General features: G+C 45.4%; 2 protein-coding genes across 6 annotated transcripts; both read right to left on the reverse strand.

Annotated features, from left to right (window-relative positions):
* Positions 1–887: 887 nt before the first annotated feature.
* On the reverse strand, positions 888–20,144 carry lhx9 (LIM homeobox 9). 3 transcript variants are annotated; one of them, XM_085386307.1, is made up of 6 exons: positions 14,139–17,149; positions 10,549–10,787; positions 9,578–9,780; positions 8,308–8,666; positions 5,195–5,397; positions 888–2,076 (listed from the first exon to the last, which is right to left on the reverse strand). In XM_085386307.1, exons 1-6 carry the CDS (start codon positions 14,308–14,310, stop codon positions 2,020–2,022), a joined length of 1,233 nt encoding a protein of 410 aa, XP_085242433.1. In that variant the 5' UTR covers positions 14,311–17,149; the 3' UTR covers positions 888–2,019. The 3 variants fall into 3 exon arrangements, with proteins under 3 accessions (XP_085242433.1, XP_085242434.1, XP_085242432.1); XM_085386308.1 differs by lacking the exons at positions 888–2,076; positions 14,139–17,149 and adding exons at positions 2,443–4,567; positions 20,068–20,144; XM_085386306.1 differs by lacking the exon at positions 888–2,076 and adding an exon at positions 2,443–4,567.
* On the reverse strand, positions 10,656–23,561 carry lg17h1orf53 (linkage group 17 C1orf53 homolog). Of its 3 annotated transcripts, none has more exons than XM_085386311.1 (4): positions 23,109–23,561; positions 21,379–21,480; positions 20,068–20,160; positions 10,656–10,787 (listed from the first exon to the last, which is right to left on the reverse strand). In XM_085386311.1, the coding sequence occupies exons 1-3, from the start codon at positions 23,475–23,477 to the stop codon at positions 20,089–20,091; spliced, it is 543 nt and encodes a 180-aa protein (XP_085242437.1). In that variant the 5' UTR covers positions 23,478–23,561; the 3' UTR covers positions 10,656–10,787; positions 20,068–20,088. The 3 variants fall into 3 exon arrangements, with proteins under 3 accessions (XP_085242437.1, XP_085242436.1, XP_085242435.1); XM_085386310.1 differs by lacking the exon at positions 10,656–10,787 and adding an exon at positions 17,299–18,169 and having other exon boundaries at positions 23,109–23,560; XM_085386309.1 differs by lacking the exon at positions 10,656–10,787 and having other exon boundaries at positions 17,299–20,160; positions 23,109–23,559.
* Positions 23,562–24,164: the final 603 nt, after the last annotated feature.

Here is a 24,164-nt window from a genome sequence, read left to right on the forward strand (position 1 = left end):
TCCTCGTGTGACTGAAAGCACACACTGTTGTCGGCGTTGTTTTTCTATCATCGTAGTACACAGCTGTCATTTAACAGAAGGAAGAAAGGCAGAGTAGGATACCAGTCGACAGAGGGCCTGCATTCATCTCCTGTTGCTGCGAGCACAACCTCGTTCTTGCCTTTGCATGAACGAGGATATTTTATTTGAATTTAAAAGCATTCACTGATTTAAAGAAAATACTTTTAGTGCACAAATGCTTACAGTGTACTGTTGTTATATATTTATTTCCATGCAAATATCCTTTCTCCATGTGCACCTTTTAATATTCCGTGATGAAGGAGCAGCGCTGCCACTGCTCTGACAAACACAAACATTACCGATGAGATGCATCACAGCCACCAGCAGCAAACCCCTGAAATACTTGTCGAGCAGGGCCGCGATTTGGTCCAGAATTTTTATCCTGCGGCTCCAAGCACCGAGCGGGGCTGGCTGTGTTTGTTTGTGTGTCTGCTCCAGCCCTGCTTCCTGTAGCTCTGCGGTGTCAACCCGCCCACCGTCCTCCCGTCAGACCTGTGGAACACAGCCCCGCTGCCACAGCGCAGCACAGGCACCCCAGTGACTGAGGTTTCCTCTTGGACTGACTGAAGTGTTTGCTGTTTTCCACATTGTTGGAATTCAACACCAGCCTGTTTACTGGTCCCCATGTGGCTCCAGTCTCTCTCTCCCCTCCTCCTCCTTTCTTTGTGCATGTTTTTTCCCCCTTTCCACAACATACCTTCTTTATATGGCGTGTGTATCCTCCTTTTACACAAAGTACGCACACAGCACACCTATGAGGTGGAATTCTTGCCTATAGTAGACGGTCCACACGATATCTCATGTGGCGTAAATCACACTGGTCAGTATGAGGTTGATTGGTTGTTTTTATCCTTTATTACAAAAACAATCACGTGTTCAAATGAATAAATAATTTTATATCACTGGAATAGAGCTGAAACAACGGCAGTACACCATAAATATGGTTTGGCTTTTTTTAGACATACACACATGGAAAAGCAGGAATCTCGGGCGTCCGAGCGAAATATTTAGGAATGTTGCGAGACACTGGAGATCTGCCGCTTTCATAAATATCCACAGCGACGAGGTAAGAAAGCAGCAACGCTTCACCCTTGACAGCAAGCTGAATGTCAAGAACAAATGAGCTTGAAGCAGTGCTATCAATGTCCTCACTGTGACATTTGGAGTGTTTTTTCCCACGTGAGGTACCGCATGTGCTTCGGGGACTTGATTTTCATATGCTTTATTTTTGCAGCTGACAATAAATCATACAGTAAATCAAAGGAAATAATAATAATATACATCTCAAGGAAAAAATGTTAACAAGATGACGAGGTGCATGCAAAATGAGAATCTCTTCTTTTTCCTTTTCACTTCCTTCCCTCGGTGCAGCCAGATGGCAAAGCTCCAGCTCTGCAGTCCTCTTCATACACTCATCATATTTGATGGGCATCCTGCTGCTGCCGAGTTTCAAGGAGGCCGCGTGTTTACCAAATGACACTCGTGACAAAAGAAAACTTCTATTTAGCAAGCTGGTTCTTGGATGAGGTGCACGGGGGCAGCAGCGCGCGCGCACGTGTGTGTGCGCGTGTGAGTGTAGACCCTGTAGCGTGTGCAGGTGTGTGTGTTGAATCACGTTCTGCCTCTTCTGTTTTTCTCTACACTATGTTACATTTTATTATCACTTTTGTGCATTAAACCACTCCAGTACAGAAAGATTTGCGTTCACATCATAAATATCATACACGGTGGGGGGTTGGGGTTGGGGGGGTCTCCTCCGCTGATGGACAAACTTTAAGCAAAACAAAAATCACCTGTTGTACATTTGCAACTGAAACAGGTTTGGGGGTTTTAATCTTTTATGTTGTTGTTGCTGTCGGTTGCCCTTTCGCTCTCATTACGCTCTAATCTTATGCTAATATTGTCTTTGTCTTCAATGGTGAGGATTTCCCATCAAAGTTTTCCCCTTCTCTTAATACTTTAGGGAATTTTCAAACGTCGGGATGTATGGCTGTAATGCCCCAAGATTTGTTCTCCCTGAAAGAAATGATAGAGTAAGAATATATTAACTACAGAGCAACCTGGCTTTACGCGGTCTGCATTTACTCTTACTTCATTTTAGGTTTACCAATATGTTATGCATAAATATATATATATATATATATAGATAGAAATCAATATATGCTTTGCAGCATTCCTTTAATTTAAAATTTAAAGCCATGTTCATGCATTAAAAAGCAATTTCATATTTTCGACTGCAGGGTTTAGATGCAAATCCATGGGGCATTACGTTAAAACCATAAACATAATAAAAGAGGAAGTAGAAATTAAAAATGGAGGCAAAAATGAGGACGTTTAACTGGTCATTAATAACTGAATGCTTTCTCGTTTGTTGATGTGAGAAACAAAACTAAAAAAAAAAAACAACTGTATCCAAGAAAGAACAGAACAATGGCGAGTGTAATGAAAAATAAAAACCCATTTAAAGCAAAGTATTTTTTTTATTCACACAAATTTAATAAGATATATAACAACCGTTTGGTCCATAAATATTTAAGGGGAAATAGTTTCTATACACCATCTTTGTCAAGAAACAGGGAAACATGGACAATCTTGATAGAACACTTACTGTACTCAACTATTAACACGAAGATCAATATATAAGGTTCTCGGATTACCCAACTATATCTGAAAGAGTGCACAAATGCTTTCCGTGACATCGCTGCCCCCTTTTTAACAGGATACACCATAAAAAGATCTTCGGAGATAAGATGCAAAACAGTACAAAACTAGTGAGGCGCCAAAAAGGATGTGAATCAGTTAACAAAGAACACATAGATCCTGAATTTCACAAACTTCTCCCAAGTTATAGCGTAAGGCACATAGAAGAACTGAGTTAGGCATCTACTCCATCGAGTAGATCGGGGGCGCCACCTTTGCCCCCGACAGAACAAACCGTGACGCCCGCTCACGACGAAATGCGTCGACTCCATTGAAGATTTGCTCGCCCTTTCCTTTTCTCTCGCTCTCTACCTTTCAGCCAGAAGAAACGTGGTGGTTTTTCTTTTTCCCTTTTTTTGGTCTGTTCAGTGGCAAGTGTCGTTAAACAAAGCAGAAATATACGGCCGGAAAGGAGAACACACGGACAGCGATTTCCCGCTGGCTGCCTCTCACGACTCCACCTATGTGAGGTCATTTGAATGTTCATGTCAGCTCTACAAATCTACGTCGCGGCCGCTTCGCCCCTCGCCCTGCTCTGTTCTTTTTTCCCCAAGATCACATCGTTACCCTGAGCAACATGATAAAAACAATAATGCACTTTTCACTGGGCAGTATATTGTCACTGTGCAATCGAGTTTAGCTGTGGATCTACGCTCACCAGGCTTTTTATCCGTGGTTAATCCATGAGGCCAACAAGACAACGACAAAAAAAAGGCAAAAAACCAAAAAGTGCTCCGTCGTGAAAACAATCGTTAACTGCTCTCCAATCAGAATTTCTCTGGCCGGTTTCTAATTGTCGAAAAGGTGACGACATCACACGTTGAACAGTTACCACTGTACAGATTGAGGGATTTGCTTCTCTCTCCTCGTCACAGTAAAGTTTCCTATCTGCACATTTTTCTCCTTCGTCTTCTTTTTCTCACGTGCAGCTCTGATTCCATCCAACTCGGTCTTTAAGACCGAAACATTCGGAAATAATTAAAGCCTGTTTTCTGGAGTTACCCATATACAGAACATTCTACAAGTTTATTTTTCCCAAATGAGTCCAAAACAGAAACAAAATGTTTAAATCGGAGAGTGCGAACACAGTGCATACATGTACAGGAATCTGAGGGCGAAATAGCGGTAGGATTTTAAAATTGACCAATTAAGCATAAATTAAGGAGGGCCCGTTTTCACTCTTTTTTTAACCAGAATTCAAGACAAATGTACAAATTAAGTTTTCCAGGCAAACTTTTTTTCCTTCCTAAAGCCTTCGCCTCCAAAAACGTCCCATCCCGAGTCAATCTCTGCATCTGCAGTTTCAAATGCTACACATTAAAATGGTTTCCTCGTGTCTTAATGCGGTCGCTGCTGCTTGTTGCTCTTGTTGCTCTTGTTTGCGTGCACAGTGCAGCACTTTGTGTTCCAAGGAGCTGTCTCTGCTTGACTTAAAGGTGTCACTTTAAAAAAATAAAATGTGAAACTGAAGAAAGAAAACAAAGAAAGAAAAGTAAAAGAAAGAAAAAGGGGAAACAAACCCAAACAGAATCAGTCTGCTAGAGATAGCTTGTTAGAAAAGGTTTGTCAAGGTAGTTTGCGAAGGGCTCCCCGAATCATGGCTGTCCAAACTAGAGGTGACGGAGGTCACTACAGTGATAGAGGGGTTTGTCAGGTCTGTTAGTGTGGCCGCGCTGGAGGGGGGGGTCAGGGCCCCACTGTCGGATGAGGGCGGAGGGAGTGAGGTGCCATCAGCCTTATCAACACCTCCATTCTCCTGTCGCAAAACGTTCCTTCTGAATTTGGCTCTTGCGTTTTGGAACCAAACCTGCAAACCAATCCCAATGTGGCTTTTACTTTTAGTGCTTTAAGGAACTTTCTTTTCTTTTTTAAAGAAAGTATCAGATCATGTGTACATTAGCTTACAAGTCAAGTTATCACAGCTGTTACTGTTTCAAAGTTGTCTCAAGTATATGAATCTTTGTATGATACATTAGTTGGGGCTTAAGGGGCAAGGTAACAATGAACCAGTGAGTCTGTGCTGAACACTCAATACAAGAATGTGGATTTTTATAGCAAATCAAAACAAAATGCTACAATTTACTGATTTGGTTGATTTGGTTGTTTTTAACTGTGAGACTTTCATTACACCTTTTTTCTCTCTTCTAAAGTAAAAGTGCACTCTGGCTACTAACAAAGTTAGCAATATAAAAGTTAACTGCTTTCTCCTTTCTTTCCCTCCAAAAGAAAGAAAAAGAAAGAAAGAAACAACATCTACAAATTCCAGATAAACCCCTTGGATATACATCTAATGACTGAATGGACCAACAAAAGAAAGCAAAACTAAAAAAGATGACGACATCAATGATCACTTTGGTGTCAATGAGGAGGAGGAGTGGCGTGCAGACACACAGGTGGGGTGAGCGACTTTAGTAGGAGCAATGACTCTGCTTACCTGTAGGACTCTCTTAGTGAGGCCTGTTTTCTGGGCCAGCTGCTTTAAGTCCTTGGCATCGGGGTTGTGGTTGATGGCAAAGTAGGATTTCATTGTCCGCAGCTGATGGTGCTTGAAGGAGGTCCGCATGCGTTTGGTCTTCTGCGTCGGAGGGTAGGCCTGCTGGTCCCGGTCCAAGTGATCGGTGTCGTTCTCGTTACAGCCTGAAGAGAGGGCAGAGCGTGAGGCGGGCTTTAAAAAAGAAACTTCGGCAGGTCAGTTTACATTTGGATAAACAGCCCTCTGTGTCAGACTTCATTTGCACTGTGCCCCAGGCCACTAGCACCGCTATAACCATAAGAAAACAGCTTCATTCCAGTGATTTCCAACTGACGCTGATGAAAAAAGAGACAAAAGATTTCCACTGACAGGCTAAGGCAGAAACAGCTGTTCTGTGTCATCACGGCGTATCGTCAAAGTGCTGATAACAATTAAAATCCTCAACAAGCCGAGAAGCTGACTGAACCGGCTAAAAGGAAAGTAAACCGCGGCGTGCGGCTCGTGTCTGCGTGAGCAGATCTGAAACAAAAAACAGCAAAATGATGAATTTTAACTGTACGCTGGGACGGGGCTAAATCCTTTCTGCTTGTGTTTGCAAAGACTAATAGGCCTAATGGGCCTCATTTGTCAGTAGCTTAGTGTGTAAAATACTTAAAACGGATCCAGTAAATTAAACGCAGGCGCTGCTTAGCAGTGTTGCTTGTCACTGCGAGAAAAAAGGCTTTTTTCAAACACAATTTGATTTTTTTTATTGTCCCAGACTTTATGAGATTTTGTCTAAAAACATACAATGAAAATGTATTTATTTTGATCCTCACATAAAAGAAGTGTTTTCAGGAAAGCACGTCTAAAGTATCTGAATCTTTTACGTGGCTGCAAAAGCAGCAAAAATATAGAAATGTAGGATTTCTCAATTCTAAAGTGTGTCCTGTTGAGCCATTTTGGGGCTAAATTACACATCATTTAAAAGAAGAACAGCGATGCTGATACGTGTGAAAGGCTTTCATTATGTTTGAATATCCAGCTTTAACCTAACAATCACTGACATTTGTGCTCTTCTGTTCCAGTCTTCACTGGCTCGTGTTTAACTAGATATTACCCACTAGGGGTCTCTGTATCCAAACAAGACCAGCTTTGCTGTGGAATCCACAGCAGACTCACACACCTTTCCCTGGTGAAAACAAACATGGATGTGCTGCAAAAGCAGGAACAAAAACCTCAAACAAAACCTCTTCCTATTTGTTATGAATAAGAGCCTGCTGATCTGTGCAGCCACTTATATGAACAACACAGTGATGCTATAAAAGTGTGTTCGTAATGCAGAGCCCAGTGGAGGCAAAAGAGTGCTTTGAAATAAATATATATGCGCATGTATATTTATTTCAGTTGATGCCGTTTTAATTTAATTTTAAAACATAAAATAAAATCTCTCATTTGTGAGCTCATTTTAACATTTTAACGTTTAAATTAATTACATGTGGCTAAAAACAAAAATATCCTTTTAAAAATTGATGGTGTTTCCACTCGAGTCCCAAATGAACACGATTATATTCCCTCTGGGACTTTTATTGTGTCTGCGGAGCATACCAATTAATTCACATGGACATCACTGTAACTGCGCTTTGGGCCTTTTTCTGTGAGCGTGGATTTTATTTCTATTTTATTTTAACTTGTCCTCTGTTATAACGCTTTGGCAGAATAAGCGTAATCTCTTATTCTTACTACAGAAACAAAATCACGGGACTACAATGGCTTTTTTCCTATTAGAGCATCAGTGAGAAACTGGAATTTGCATAATCCCCTAGAATTGTGTTTAGGAATAACAAACCGAAGCTCATTTAACCGGAGCGCTGACTGTACGGTGCTGTGTTTTCAGCCCCTGGCCTCTCCCTGCAGCAGGCCCCTCTGCGCGGCGCTGCTCTGTCCCTGAGAACTGTGCTGACCGCCGCACGGGAGGCCAGGGATTCCAACGTCACCTTCAATTAACAAAGAACAATTAACGCGCAGATTACCCCTATTCCTACCCATTCACTAGGAACACAGGAAACTTGGCGCACAATGCCAAACTTTCTCAACCGCACACTAATTCGCAGAAAGCAAGAACAAAATGGGGACACTGCAGGGAGGGCCGGGGTCGGCTTATAACATTCGACGATCCAGTGCAGCATTTTACGTGAAACCTGCGTTTAACACTGGCTTCATTTGCGCTTTCCAGCGGTTTTTTAAATTTATTTTTTTGTTTCTCGCATAAAAGTGAAACACGCGGAATATTCGGACATTTTTTTGTCCACGATTTATTTTCTATATTACGTTTACTCCATTCAAACGCGTTGTTTTTCACGTGTTATGACCTAAATTCGTTCTAATTATAAAAGTCGATGAGCAGGTCGGCGGCGAGGTCAACTTTCGATCATTCTGTTGGCGGAAATGATGCGTAAAAGACGCGCGCGTGGACGGATCAATTAGCCCGCAGCTCGGAGCGCCGGTGCAAGACGTTCACGTGCATTTACTACGAGGCACCCAACAAGGCAACGAGTGCATCCATTTCATTTATTGAAATAATAGGCGTGTTACAGAGGGGATACTGAAGGGCCCGACTACAACTAAAAAGCGACAGAAAAAAATGCAACTGCCCATCAAAAAAACGAATTTGCGAGATTTCGCTGGATTTTTTCTGATTCACTCGATTTTGTTTTTTTTGTTTTTTTTTTAAGGAAAGAAATGGAAAGAGGAAAAAGATTAATTAAGGCAGCACCGTTTGACAGCCTTTATCATTTCAGTCGCTCACTGTGCAGCGGAGGGTTCCTAAACTGGTGTTTCCTTAATGTTCGCGAGAATCTGCTTAATGTTTAATTTCATAGGTTTGTGTGTGATGACAACATTATAGCTCGGCATGTTTTTCCTGGTTTCACTGTCCTCTTCTGCTGGAAACATCCATGCACTAAAACTTCAAGCAGATGTGAGCGATTCCACACCAAAACTAAAAAGGGTTTTTTTTTTATTGTGAGCGCGTCGTCGTCGTCGTTGTTGTTTTTCGATGTGAAATGAAGCTCCGAGCAGCTCAGCTGTCTCACCTGTGTTGTAGCTCGGTATATCTATCCCCATGGCCGGACTCTTCCTCTTGCGTGGCCTTCCCTTCTGTGCCGTCCCGGTGCCGTTGAAGTAGGGTAGAGTGAGGCCGCCTCCCTTGGCTGCCAGCTCGGCGAAGTTGAGCTGGGGGTGGTAGTCCGGCCCCTGCACCAGCGTCTCGAAGTGGAGTCGGCAGTACACTAGGCTGTCCTTCATGCCGAAATGATCGCCCGTGGTCAGGGTCTTGTTGCAAGTGGTGCACGTGAAGCAGCTCAGGTGGTACACGGAGTCGCGCGCTCGCATCACCATCTCCGAGGCCGATATCCCGAGGTGGCAACGCGCGCACCTCTGCACGGAGAACCTTCTGGAACAGACACACAGTCAAGACTCCTCATCCATAAAGACCAGAGTGGACAAACAGCACGGGGGGGGGGGGGGGGACGGGACTAAAAACTAAAATATAACCCGCAGTGTCACGAGCTAAAAGTAAGGCCTGCCTTATTTAAGCGGCCTCCATGCGCCTTAGCGTGGCTCCAGCGTCCTGCACAGGATCACTAAAGCAGGCCTATATTTTGAGGTTGCATTCTGATAGCCACATCTGGCCCAGAACTGGGTGTGTACATGTGCGCGCAGAGTCGCTACACAACCTCGACAATAAAACCCACGAACGCTAGCCCGTTTGCTTTCCTCCGACACACGAATAATACAAGCATATGTTCAGCAACACTATCAGAAGGTAAATACACAAGTTTGTAATAATTACAGAGCGTAACTAACAGCATCCCGGCCTGAGCCGAAGCAGTGCCGTAAAAATGTGCGTTAAGAATATAGGATAGGACATTTTTGTCCAGCTGTTTTTCTGGAGCTACTCTCATATTACTTTAACATAATAATAATTAAATAATAATAAGAGTTTGGATAAGAAGGTGACTTATGCATTAAGTTCGTGTTTGCATTACACACCAAGCTACAGAGAGAAAGCACAGTTTCATTGTTAAAACTTATTCCCGGTTAACAGCAGGCAGCCCACGTTAGTGACAGCTGGGATGTTTTTCGGTCCGAGGCCTGGCAGCCTGTTGATGAAGGGCTAACGCTGACTGCTCACAATGATTGCTAAAATGGTTATTTAAGAGCTGGAAACTAATATCATATATAAATAGGTCACTGTCGAACTGGGTCAGTAGATTTGGGTTTAGGTTACAGAGGGGAAAGAGGGACACACGATTTTAGGAGCAAGCCCGTAAAACTGAAACGCTAAACTTTCAGTTTTCTTACCTGTAGTAATCCTCCTTGCAATAGATACTCCCATCCTTGGCAAAACACGTTAGCTCCGACTCCAGCGCTAGTTTACATTCACAGCATTTGAGGCACCGCAGGTGCCACTGTTTGTCCACGGCCAGGAGGTAGTATCTATCCGAAATCTTGCCGCCACAGCCGGCACACAGGGCTGGCTTCTCTGGGCTCATAGAAGGCATGTTCTGGGACAAAGAAGGAAAACAAGGCTCATGGCAGCTGACTGCTTCAAACCACTGCTGGGAAAATCGTCACAACATTGTGCTTAAAAGAAGAAAAGCAAAAAAACGAAATGCTGGCCATAAAATTCAACTTTTCTTTTTTAAACCTGGAAAGCTGAAAGCTGCCTGTGAAACCCTCAGTTATGCTACAGCAGCTTGATGTGCAAATAGCTCTTACTTATGGAACAACGCGTCTATGAATTAAGCCTATTTACCTATTATACGTATGAAGGAAAAATACAGATGATGTTCGTGTTTTGAAATTAAATCCATCTACGAATAAATTTAAAATGCTAAAATTAATCATTTTTAATTTAAAAAAAAAATCAGGTCGGCTTCTATTTGCAAATATGAAACTGAAAATGCAAAACGCTGTCAGAGAAATAATACGCCGACATTAATGTTTGTTTTATTTGATGACAAGACTAAAACGGTGCTTTAAATATATTTAGAAATAACGACACCAGAATTAAAAGCTGTCGTTCACGCCAATTATTTTTGTGCAGAAGAAGAAGACGCAGCCATTAAAAGAATACTGCTGCTATGAAATCTATCATATCCAATGGAATAATATGGATAAAGACGAGAATCCTCCTCACTGGCCTCCTACTTACCACCCAAATGTCTGCACGTTTCCGGGCACGTTAACGTGCCGTTTTTCGGTCTTGCGGTAAGTGAGACTAACGCGACTTTTTAGCCATTATTTCACACACGGCTCGGCCTGGCTCTTACCGACTCTCTTCCGTTCAGCTGCATGCCCTTCGCCAGGCGTGACTCCGTTTTCGACCTTCTCTCCATCTCCTCCATGATTCCTTGGATGTGATCCCCGGAGATCCCGTGGAAAAGCATGGCTCCAGGTCCTGGACGCAACGTGCAACTGCCTGCCTCTGTCTTGCAGCCCACAACTTCCATATAATGCACTGCAGCGCTGCGCCCCGCTCTCTCAGCGCATCCAAATGGGCTCTGAGGCTCTAAAAAAGAGGCACAAGGAAGAAGAAGGAAAAAATAGACACAACCCCAGAGATTCAGATCACCTCCTCAGCAGAAGCAACGGGAAGAAAAAGGACAAAACGAAGAAACTACAGCGTGAGTGGGGCAGGAGGAGCTCTCCTTCTTCCTGTGAATGTCTCTCCTCCAGGAAAAAAAACCCAAAAAAAACAACATATAGTCCAAATGATGCGACAGGCCGGTGTGGAAGTGGTGGTGGAGTTTGAGGAGGGAGGAGGGGAGGGAGTGTGAACACTGGCCAAAATAATGACACAAAGTTTTTTTTGTGTGTTGTTGTTTCTTTTTGGTGATCTCTCTCTCTCTCTCCCAGTTTCCCAGTCCGGGGCTCCTCGGTGCTTGGAGGTCAGGTTGGGACTGCCTGGATTTGAGAACCGTGTCCTATTTGTGAAGAGAGCAGAGCCGGCCCAGTCTGAATAATTTGGTAGGAGGAGTTCCTCTCTCCCTCCCTCCCTCTCTCTCCCCATCTCTCTCTCTCCCTGCATCGCCGCTGATTTCTATTCAGCAACAAAGAGATGTCACTCTCCCCTCAAAACCCCCCGACTCTGGACCACTGCTTTATGGTACTGACATTTTCATTACGTTTGTTCTGCCATTTAAAGGCGAGACGACGGGAACGTAAGCTGCACAAAGTCGGTGCAAATATATTAGATTTATTTATGAAATCATCTGCATCCCAAGCAGGCGACCGAGGCCCTCAGTGGTTTCACCGGACGCCTCACAAGTGGGAATAAACACGTGTCTCACGGGGTGTCGCTTAAAGACACTTTCTAATAAAACTTTGGTTGGTCAGAGTTTTTGGGAAGTGCGAGCTGGACCAGACCGAGTGTTTGGTTTGGTCCCCAAAACACACACACACACACACACACACACACACACACACACACACACACACACACACACACACAGTGTGTGACATAAATATTCTGTCTGGGCGGGGCAGTGATCAGTGATAGGCTAGAGGGCGGGGACAGGTTCAATTGAACATTTTTGAAACAATGTGATTTGTTTTCAGCCCAAATGAATGAGATTTGATTAAAAACTGAATTAATTAATGAATAAAATGTATCCCAGGTAACGACAGCCTCCTTACTCAGATAACCCGAACAGCTCGCTGCACGCTTACATGTATAGAAATCTCTCTCTCCCTCTTTTAAACGCTCTTTTGAAGCAGTCATTATCCACTGTCAAGGATTCATTAACGCGGCCCTTCGTCTTTTCTCTGTCTGCTGAATTAGGCCAAAACCTTGTTTACCTGCTGGAGAGTTGATCTGACAGCAGCGAGAACTGTGTAGTCTCCGCATTTCATTTGTTTGTGTGTTTCTCTTTCTTTCTGCTTTTCTTCTTAAGGGCTTTATAAGCAGCAACGTGGAAGTAAAGGCGAGATGAGAGAGAGACCTCCAGTTGGTGGTCGCCACAGGGAAACCTCAACCAGCTATTGCATATTTTTAGAAATTCATGCTTTTTAAAATTCCATCCCTATCTCCAAAGATGGTCTGCTTTACGCAGGGCGCAGGGGGGGCTGCAATAACGATCTGTGTCAGTTTTAAAAGGGTGTGGAAAGCTTTGTTGCCCAAATAATAAAGCCAGGAAATAAAACGCGTTCCGCTTCCTGTATGCAGTGCAGACCTGGTGACAACAAAACTATATTTTTTTAATTAATTTGTTCATTAATTGGAGATTTTGGCCGCGTGACCTTCCAGCTGGATCCATGCCAGCGAGCTGTGGTCTTTGTAAGATCGATGACGGCATTATTTTTCACAAACAACAGACAAACATCAGTCCCGTTAATAGATTTAGCAAAGCTCGGGGAGGTTTGCAGGTGTGGATGCTTCATCTCAAGACGTGTTACATTATCACGTGAACCTCCCACCACCCATCCACCTCACCGCACGCGCGCACACACACACACGCGCGCACGCACACACACGCGAAGTTGTGTTGGCTTTAATTGGAGGCCCCTTGATAGCAGCGCTATAAGACGAGGCTTGAACCCTCCTGGACGGGCTGGACGTGCAGCTGTTGTCAAACCCATAACGCTCATTTGCGCTCTGCAGTGTCCCGGCACCAGCCGCAGAGTGGTGGGGGGAAAAGGGGCACTCAAAAAGGACACGAGGATTTCATTTCACCTGGACAAAGACGCCCCGAGTGGAACGATAAGCTCAGCTCTGTGTGCGATTTTTAATCTTAACTGCAGTTTTCCTGCCATTCTGCGTCTTCTCTGCGAATTAGGCAAAAGGGTGTGTTTTGAATATGAAGAAGTTTTTAAAGAAAATTTTATTATTATTATTATTAATGAAAGCCTTAATGTCGATAAATAACGCCGTTGTGGCCCGTTGCCTCCAGCAGTGACATTTAATATGACTGAAGAGCGTTTACCAATGTGTCAGTGAACACCAAGGGGAGGGGGGGGGGGGCGAGGGGGGGGGGGTCTTTGTAGCTGCTGTTTGGTTTATTTTGTTTTTTCTGTATTTAAAACATATATTCTTGAAGCGTTTTATTTGTCTGATTGTCTTTTTATTTCACTCCGGATTTTGACCAAACTATATATATGTATTTTTTTTTTTACAAAACGAAAAAAAAGTCACTTTTATTTTGAAATATCTTTTTTTTTTAAATCTATAACACCGTCAGTATTTTTAAAGTGTCTTTAAAAAAACCGGTAGGAAATAAAACAGTGATTTTGTGTGTCATTCCCGCTTTAGTCAGTGAGAGTGATTTATCCAAGTTAAAGATTAATTTATTATTATTGTTATTTTTTAAGGAATTGAATTTATTTTAAGGCTTTGGAAAAGCACTAAAGCACAAAAATCCAGTGTCAGCATTTCTGTTTGACATGGCGAGAGTCGGCTCAGTGGGCCACTGACGTTTGTCAAATACATAATGAAAATGAAAATAATAATAATAATATCACAATCACGCACACAGCGACATTTTGCCTGTATTTTCATAAAACGCGTACATTTGTGTTTCGCACGATTTTACTGGCGTGCAAACTCCAATCTATTATTTATGTGCATAATCGAGACTGATTTAGGCAAACAGGAAAAAATAATAATAAGAAAAAATATTTATAAGTTTTTTTTAAACACACACCGATCGATAAAATCTGCGCTTTTATCCTGGACAAAATCACCCATGTCACTGTCTTTATCACGCGTCAGATCTGTCGCGCATTGCTTCACACGCTGCCCGCTTCTCCTTTCGTTTTCCCCCCCAAAGCCCTCTCTGTGTTACTAATATTATTATTATTATTATTATTATTATTATTATAAGCGTTGCCCTCAAGAATAAATAGCTATGGAAAAAAGTCTTACCTGCGGCTGTGCAGTGTGAGAGTGAGATCCCTGTGCAGCGCGCAGACTGAGCCGCTCCGGACTGTGCGCAGTGTGCAGAGGAGACAGAGGAGAGGCTGCCGGTAGATGGGGGGCTGTTCCTCGTTTCTGAGCTTACAGTTCTAGTTCGGGCGTCAATTAAAACACAAGACATTTAAATATTCCTCTCTCGTAGGCAGACGGCCCTCAACACACCGCAGCACACAGAAAACGGGGAGCCATGAGCCAATGGCCTACTCAGCATGTAGGTTATAATCTGTGATGTGCTTCTGAATTAAAGTGGTGAAGTCGGTGGTCTCCAAATGAAACAATAAAACTATCCCTGTATAAAATAAAATGTAGGGACTTTTCAACAATTAAATATGTATTTGTCCTTTAAACACCCCAACTTAGCCTGTGCTGTAAATGAATCCAGCTCCTGCACGGTTATCATTATTGTTATTCATGTTACGCACCTATGAATAAGCCAGCGTCTGCACAGATCGGAAATGAAAGCTGGCTCCAAGCACATCTGGGCCTAAACAGTTATAATCCCAAAATGCATCATAGCTTCTTTACCTTTTATTTTTAAATATATATATACACACACCGATCGTATTATAGGAGACTGAGGTGAGCTGAGCACGGTTACAGGCTCACTGGCTGGAGAGGTTTGTGTGAATAAATAATTAGGGTGTAAAGTCAAACTGGATCAATCAAATCTGACAAAGATAGGGAGCGCAGCAACACACGCCTGGAGGGGAAAATGTTTTGGTATTGAATAACCAAATACCAAATCGAAGCCATTTTCAAAATAAAAGTGCTCATTAATTGACGAATTGTGCGCATTTGAATCATGTGGGTACTGGACCAAAACAGCGGAGGGTTGCCTATTAGGAAAGGTCGCAGTTTTTTGTTCCCCCCGCCTCCCCCCTTCTCTGACTTCCTTGATTTCATATTTTCGTGACGACAAACGAATAATAAAAATGTGCGATCCATTAAAACAAGACGACACGTGACTCCCACCGCACTTTTTAGTCTAATTTTATTGATGCATTTCATTACAAACACAAATAAGACAAAAAAGACATATGTGTCTGGCACACTGCACGCCCGGATCCTTTTCTGAGGAGCTGAGCTGACAAACTTCATAAAAATTCAAAGCAATAATAAGTCTGTTCAGCCAGGAAGTAGACTTCCACACTTGCCTTGTGTGGCCTTGTGTTGCAACATCTAATGAAAAAAAGAAAAGCTGATGAAAAATTCACCAATAATTAATAATGTCAAGATTTTAGTAAATATTAATAGTGTTTATGTTTTGAGGATGGTTTGGTTGTGTCTCTCTTAATGAGGCCGTATTTTCTCAATTTAAGAGGTAAGTACAAGGAGCGCGAGGTTTCTTACTTTCTTATTATTCTCCACCTGAAATGCAAACTGACAATCGCGCATTAAACGGTATCACCGGTACGAGAATGAAAAGCGTTTAAGGAGCGCTCAGCTCCTCCTGAAGTGCACGTTCATCTTTAACACGAGAAAGGGAGGTCATCCAGAAAAACAACAAGATAACCCAAACGTGCTCGTGCTCCCCACGGAGCGGCGCGCCGTGCACGGATGGACTCGTTTCAATTGACTACGAGTGAATAGAATATTGTGTGAACGAGCACCGGGGCTGGAGCAAAGGGTGACAGTTAATTACACCTCTGCACCGCTGGCATAAATGATCACGTGCCACACTGCTAACAGTCATTTTGCTTTGCTCCTTCAGCCTGGGTTGACATCACAGTGTATCTCATCAATAATGCAACAACACTGAGATCTATTTCACAGCGTAGCACAACACGGAGCGCACACACAGCGTGCTAGGAGCACGATACCCAGACAGGCGCTGCAGCGCGCTTGGTTAAATCGGCGAAACCGCGGCTACAGCGCCAAGCAGGTCGCCTGGCTGTCCCCCGCCCACCCCCGCACCTCCCCGAGTGCCTGGCTCCTCTCTGCTGTAGGGCACGGTGGTTAGATTACCACACATCCAGAGTTCATCTGGAGTTATCATTTCTGGGTCACCTCAAGTGACACTCAGTCTCACAGAGGGAGCTCTCAGTCACTCCCAAAGCATGGCCAGAAAAGGAGCCTAGGAGAGGTGGTGGAGGCGAGGAGGCAAGGAGTAGGAGAGAAGCAAGGAAGAGGAGGAGGCGGTGGGAAGGCTCTCCCAGGATCCAGTGAGGTGCAGGGAACCACGGGCTAAACGCTGACAGAATGAAAGAAAGGGGTGGGAAGGGAAGGGAGAGGGTGAGGCGAGGAGGAGGAACAGAGGGAGGAGTGAAGCACTGTAAAGCTGTATCCCAGTCTCATGAGCCTGGGTGGCTGGATGGTGAGACATCCTGGAAATATTTACAAACTCACAGTGGACGTGACTTTGTAATTATTGAAGCAGAGGCCATGTCAGAAATGCACAAAACAGGGGAAACGCCCCCCCGGCGGCGTCTCATAAAGAGGCGAAATGCTGAACGGCGATTTTAAGAAAATAACGACACGGAGGATAATACGAGAATCTCCACGTCTCCTCCTGCTGGTCATTTCTCCCCCGCCTCATCCTGCTTCTACCACTTTCCCTTTTCTGCCTCTTCCAAGCAACGCTCCCCCCCCCTCCCTCTCGCCATCCACCCCTCCTTCGATCTCCTCCCTGCTCTGCTCTGCTGGAGCTCAAATCACAACCCCAGTCCCTGGCAGATGGAGGATAGGAAAGAGAAGCTCTTAACTAGCCAGCCTGAGCCGCTGCTCTCTGCACACCAACTGCTGCCTGCCTCCCCTCCCTGCCTCCAGAACAGCTACCACTACATGCACCCCACCCACCCCCAGCACCTCTGGGGACACGGTATCCTTCTGGGGAATGGTGCGTGTATTAGTCCGTATCTGGACACACTAGAAAGGACATGGAAACATAATAGATGGATGTTATTTATCACTACATAACCTTATGGGGCAGAGCAGCGTTTGCGAGGAGAGGGTTAGTAAATATCGTTTTGCTGTCAAACAAGCGCCGTCTTTCTACTTCAGTGAGCGAGGACACAGAGTCAGAAGACGGCGTAATGTGAAGCGAGCTGGAGGTTAGACGGCGTGACAGCTGAAGAAAGCGGCGACACGTCGGGTCCAAAGCGCAGATGAGAAATCACGAACGACTGCGGCGATGCAAAACCAGGAGGGAAATAAACAGGCCAAAGTGCTCCTTGGGCGCTTAAGTGCCTTTGACTGCCCCCGACTCTGCTTTTATCTGGGCTCATCTGGCGACCGCGGCTCGGCCTGGCATGAGCCTGACCACCAGTTGCGGTCTGAGGGAGAAACTGCTCCTCTGTGCTATTTGCAGCCCTGTCTGTCCAAAGGAATCTGGTGCGCTGACTGTCACTCAGTGGCCATGTGTGTTTTTTATCACTAATTCTACCACAGGGATGTGGTTGTCCATATGACCACTGTGGAGGCTGCTGCCCCGAGGCGAGCTGACATTGTCTGTGTAGAACGACCAGACGTTGATGTAGGGGCTGCTCAAATGCTGCTTCAATATCAAGACACACACACACACACACGCAGGCAGGCATACTGAGCGGTGCCTGGCCAATTGCTGAGACTGATGTTCCTTTCAGCCATCATATGGCTGACACTTAAGTTTTTTTCCCTGCCAACCTTGTGTCAGTTCCTGGCTGCTCCGGCCAGCAGTGATGGAGACGCTGTAACCGACTGTGGTCGGGGCCACTGGCCGCGGGGCTGCTGTGCCCCTTTGAGATGGGGTGCGATGGGGGTGGGGGCTGCTGCTTGGCCTGTCAACTGGTTGTGACTGGAGCACGTCTGGTCACAGATCCAAACTGGACAGCTCGCTCTTTCTCTGCAGCCAGTGCCATCATCCTGCAGAAAGGCACATGGCGTATAGCTGCCACTCTGCTCCAGTACAGCATATGCTCCAGCTGAGGGTCCGACATGTTCAGTCCAAAACGCCTGAGAGAGTCGCCTCACGTGTCTAACCGGCTGCTGGGAGCACATGTGCACTGTGGGTAAAAGAGAAAATGATCGTGGTGCAGCTCAACCCAGAGACAACCCAAATAAAAGGCGGGACTTTAATCAACGTTAGATAAATTAATTTGTTTCAGTGATTAAACACAGAAACTAGCTGAACGCTCTCTCTCATTGTCCCAGTGCACTTCACAGGCTACTCAATCAACGCTAATGAATTAAGGATGAATTAGTAACCGGAGTGCATTTCTCTGCTAATCTGTGGAAGGTGTGCTGTTTGCGTCTCAGTCACAAACTGCTAGGCTGGAAGATGATGGAGGGGAAAAAATTCAAACTGTGCCATCACTGGATTGGGAAGACGTGGAGGGATGAGGCAGACATGAAAGTTGGCCTATTTCATGGTCAGGCTGCGGGACCGCCGAGGCCCTGAATGGCAATGCATCTACTTTAATGTGACAGACGAGTCCCTAGGCAAAACCGGCAGAGCCGCGGCAGGCAAGCGGGCCCAGGTACTTGATGAGTGTGACACCTTCGCCGTCCCGCTGTAGAAATGTTGCTGCCGCACGCTCCGCTGCCTCGGTTTAGAATAACACCAAATAAACTCGCCTCTCATCCCGCCTGACGACGCGTCCCCAGAACCTGTCCTCCCCAGCACTGTCGGGATCACCGATCTCCTTGCAGCCGCTCACAGGGCTTTGCTCCGATCGCTAAGCACTTGCCTTTGGGACCCACCTGCCGAGGAAAAGACACATCCTCTCATGGCGATGCCGTTTGCCCAATCGGGCGGAGAAGGACGAGCGTGCGCGTTGGGTTTCCGGCGAGCGCCCGGAGGCGTCACGCCGCCTACCCACATGCACTCGCAAATCAAGCGCCGCATCTTTCCACGGCATAGGTAGTTCTATACGAGCGCTTGACCTTACCTAGCGCTATCACTCAGGGCTACGAAGCGCGCGGTCAAGTGCAACCTTTATTCTATATCGGCCTATTAGGAGCCACGCAGTGTTGCGATGGAGCGAGCCTGCCTGCGCATGTGTGCGTCTAAGCGAGCTGGTGAGCGCCGAGCTGATCTATTGCAGTCCTGGGATGAGAGGGCCCAGGAGTTCATTAGGCTGCGGCTCAGGAGAGCAGCCGCGGGGAGCTGCACTGTAGCCGAGTGTTGCCAGGAGGCTGAGCTGCAAGTCCGGTGGGGAGGGCTGCTGTTGATGTCCGTGGCATGTTTGCTAACAGCCTGATTCCATCAAGTGGTGTAAAAGCAGCGCAGCCAAGTGTGAGGGCTGACCCCTGGCACCTTCCTATTTTTAACAACACAGTATCTCAGTCAAAGGTAGACAGTTCAGTCAAGCACTTGTGGTGTGTAAATGATGCTAATATTCATGCAGTCGTACGTTTGGGAGAGAAAAAAAATAACAAGCGATGCGAAGCAAAAGAGCACAAGACTCCATCTGACTATCTTACAGTTACTTTCGCTTATATGCCCTTTATCTGGAGGGCAAAGATCTAAAATGCACTCTCAGTTTTTCATCTCCATACTCCCACAACCCTTGTAAATGCATCAGAAGAGCAGAATACTACAAAATATTAAATACTCTTGAAGAGAAAAGAAAAAATGAGGCTCAAAGGCATTTCACTGGACACTGAGAGGAAAAAACAAGTATCTGCAAAACAGAACAAAACAAAAATGTGATAAAAGGCTGGTTTGCATGAGGGTCTAGTGAACAAATCCGTTCTCCTCCTTTCCCATTTTGCCAGAATGAAAATAATCCTAAGAATAGTTGTGATTCATAAGAGATAGGTATTGCACAGACACTACCCATATTTCATCATTTATTACACGGCTAAAAGAAAAAAATGACTCAAGTAGTCCAAATAACGACAGGCAGAAGACAAGCAATGTGCGGTGGCTTCCATTCCAAACAGGCTCCTAGCGCGTTACCTTGGCACGAGGCTGTTAGGTCTACACGTAAAACAGGGAATTGAACCGCTTCTTCGTGGCGGGGTCCTTCACGTTGACTTGGCCATATGGACACTGGGGGAGACGAGAGATAAATTAGCGCCGGTTAACAGCTGCATGTGGAGCAGAGCTTTAGTCACACTGAGAACGACACATGAGAAGCAGATCGAGCAAAGGAAAAAAGGACGAGTCGGATAAGGACAGGGGGGAAGACGGAATGGGATGGGACGGGGCGAAAGCAAAACCCAGAGCAGGGATGGAGAGTGGACAACGAGACTCGGTGGGACAGAGCAAAGCAGATATGAGCAGAGCGGGGCTGACACCGTCAGAAAACCCACAACACGTCTGTGTAGTTGGTTTGTTACACACGGATGAACCGCTCAGCTTTGCATTTCACCATCACCGATCCTTAGTCTGGAAACTTGAAACCAGCAGAGGTCAGGAATGATGCTGAGAAAATAGATCCCCAAACTCTGAGCAGATGAGCCTTTCTGCTAATGTCACGCTCACGTCTCAAGTCTGTGTCACAGAGTCAAACCTAGAATTTGATCTTAACCATATTTACTGCTGTGATCTCAGCTGAACCGTCAGGAAGGATTATTATTATGATGCCTTCGTGTCCTCAGACTGGACTAATTCAGCGTGCGTTGGTCTCACTTGCTGTCCAAAATGCGACCGTGAGGCTCCTCGGTCCTCGAGCTCGGCGATCAGAGCTCTGATTGTTGTAGCGAAGCCGTGCATCCATATAAAACGTGCAGGTCTTTGACGGCGTCGGAGGTTCTTTGCTCTAACCTGAAGACCGAAGGAGACTGTAGACGGCACTAACTGTTTAAAACATCGATCCTTCTTTGTATAGGCTGTTGTGTTTGTTGTGGATTGTTGGTGTGCAGCACTTTGTGATCCTTACCTTGAAAGGTGCTGTTATAAAGACAGTTTACATGTTTGTGCCCTTTCATATTTTGATGCAACGTACTGGACCATCTATTTCGTTTTACTTCTATTTGGTTCCATCCACGTACAGAAAGCAGCCTGGAAACTAACACACAGCGTCATTAGCCCTGTTAGCTCATCCTCTACAACACCATGGAAGCTCCAACCCACCAAACCTGCTTTCGTTTCATGTTTTGTACTGAAAATAAATGACGAACATTGGTCAAAACTGCTCTGGCAGAACCACGGTTTACAAACGAGGTCGGTTACCGTTGGAAACAGACAGGATCAAACGTGCAGGGTGGGAAAAACACGGCAGAGGACAAAAACAGGGAGAAAAACCAGTAAAAACAAAGAGCTCACGTGTCTGCACGCGCTGCCGCAGCACTTCCCTCTCTGAAGGTGGGCATACTCTGTGAACACCTTATACCCGCTGGAAGGGTCAACGTACATCTGCTTCTTTGCCTGAGCATAATGAAGATATTACCATTCAATTAGAGCGACACACAAACACGTGGCGGGATGTGAACCGTGCACACAGAAATACATACGATACATATACTCACCCAAACACAAGGACGCCTGCAAGAAAAATAGTGCCTAAGAACGTATGCAGAGACAGATTGCTGTGGTTCAACGAGAAGGAGGACTGGGTGACCTCTGAGCATAGAAACAGATGTAAGACACCCTCATTCTTAAGATATTACTAATTAATTAGCGTGCAATTCAGTAGTGAGAATACGCTATGACTAATCCGCTGGTAGCCCTGAAACCTGCACGTCGTTCTGACAATTTTCAGGATGGTGAAAAATCAACTTTACAGACAGTCGTTGTTTTATTTGGTGCAGTTATTCGTCTTGCATAGGCACAAAAACACCTTCTGTAAGTGGAAAAAGCCTGAACTCCTCTCCATCCCTTAGGAAGTTCCAAAATGTCATCTCTCAGTCTGTTTCAAACTGAGAGCCACTAGTTGGTGAGCTTTGACAGGCCACAAAGGGAAAAAGGCCCCAGGCCCTTTGGTGACACGGCTTGTCATTTCACATGCCATTGCAAGGCCACATAGTGAAGCTGGCATAGCTGGGCCCCCTCTGTATTGTACTTTTCCCACCCAGGCCCTACCGCTCTCCTCAGGTCGCGGCCAACTTGCCTCAACTTCATCCACACTCCGAAGCACAATATTTACAACAGATAAGCCTAAAGGCACGCGGATGACACCTATTCACCGCTGTCATCAGCACAGCTCGCTGGTTCTGCTCCATGGAAGAGCAAGTGAGATTTGGTGAATATGATGGATCTAGCACAAACAATCAGCATCATTTCTTTGGGGCAGCGGGCAGGTATTCTCCTCTGTGTGAAAGTTCACAACAATAACAGGTGGACACAGACACCTCCTACGTTCAGGCGCCGTTTCGTACCTCTTTCCAATACCTACACTTTCACTGCAAAATAATTAAGATGTTTATCTCGGGTTAGAATGGAAAGACTGAGTCAAAAATCATCAGTGGTTTCATCTTCCTAAATGTCACTTGGTTAAGGGCTCGGGGGACGTGGAGGAGGGTTGGGGGCACCGCCCTGGGAACAGGAAGGAGATGCATCGTAGCTGCCAGGTTATCGTGCTGCTAACACACGGTGGCCAGTTTGAAAACATTATGCTGGTATTGTTCCAGATTATTGACGTCAGATTTTAACTTGTTACTGTGTTTAAGAGAAAAGACTAATAAAAAAACTATTCCAACAAAAATGTTGGAGCCTGAAAAGTAAGAGGAGCTAAAAAGAAACAACATTTATCAGTAATCAGGTCAACTGGCAGCAGCTCAGTGACATGAGTGGGTATAAAGAGAGCGTCTTAGAGAGGCAGAGTTTCTCAGAATCAAACACAGGCAGAGGTTCATCAATCTGCAGAAACCTATGATTACAGATTGTGAAACATTTTCAGAATAACGCAGAAAACTGTGAATATCTCATCATCTGCATCATCATCTGTCCCAGAATTATCATCATTTCTCTGTAAAGCGCGTGTAATTAATCACCCGTGGATCTGCGGTCCGATTGTGCTACATGACACGATTGGCTGTCTCAGTGATGCATCTTACCGCACACGCTAGTCTATGGATTCTGTGGATGGCCATCTCGCCCTCTGTGAACTTTCCCGCGGAGGAGGGGTCGTTTTCGCCCCCCGCGTCGCTGACGTCTGCTGCTGTCGTGCCTTCGTCGATCTGTGACGCGCCGCTGTTCGCCGGTGGCTCGGAGCTTTCTCCCGACAGCTTTGGCATCGACATCGCTACGAGTCGTTTATTCAAGTGGAAGCAGAGAAGAACGAGTCTGCAGACAAACGCTTTACTCGGGAAGTTTTTGCGAAACATGCTTCTGCGATAAACCATCTGCAGGGAGCGGCTTTTATTAAGAGAACAACTGTGACACTGTGTGAGGAAAGAAACGCGAATGCGCCTTTCCCTGCTCATGTTATCTACACTGTTCAAATCCAGCCTCTCCCCATGTTGCTGCACAGAAAGTGTTTTACTTCCTCATCGGCCCCTGGTCACGTGCCACCAATGTGACCGTCACGTAACTCCGACCCACCGGCTCGTGCAGCGCCTCTGCTGTTAGAAAGCTGCCACTACACGGAGGTACAAGTCCACTGTTAGAAAGATCACCAAAACCCACAAATCCTGAATGAAAAAGTGGTGACCTGCTGGAGCGTTATTATTCAGTGTCACACCGATAAACTGAGGCCTTGTTTTCTGTAGCCTCTGCTATAGCATGGGGGTAAACATGCAACATCTATTTCATGGGACTACAATTAGCTTTCTATTAAAGAACTCATCCACCCACTTCTGTCAGGGTCATGGAGCCGAACCCCCTCTTAGGTCAAGACGGAGAGCACACCCTGGACAGGTCTGTGGTGGAACTGAACCCAGGACCTTCTTGCTGTGAGTGCTAACCATGAAAGCCACCAGCAGATATTTCTGTAGCCATTAACAAAAATGTTTGTCCACACATATACTTCTGTGTGTATATGGGTGGTGAAGCATGCTGTCTTTCTTTGCGTGATTGCGCTGCAGAACAAACGCAGACAGCTTTCCATAATAATAAAGTAACATGGTGCCTTGGACGGATAACTGCAAGGTTGGTGAGTGGACATTAATGAG

The sequence above is a fragment of the Rhamphochromis longiceps genome, linkage group LG17, assembly GCF_057381845.1.
Source record: "Rhamphochromis longiceps isolate RC_006_pf linkage group LG17, R_longiceps_female_GT1.1, whole genome shotgun sequence".
In the NCBI taxonomy this organism is placed as follows: Eukaryota; Metazoa; Chordata; class Actinopteri; order Cichliformes; family Cichlidae; genus Rhamphochromis; species Rhamphochromis longiceps.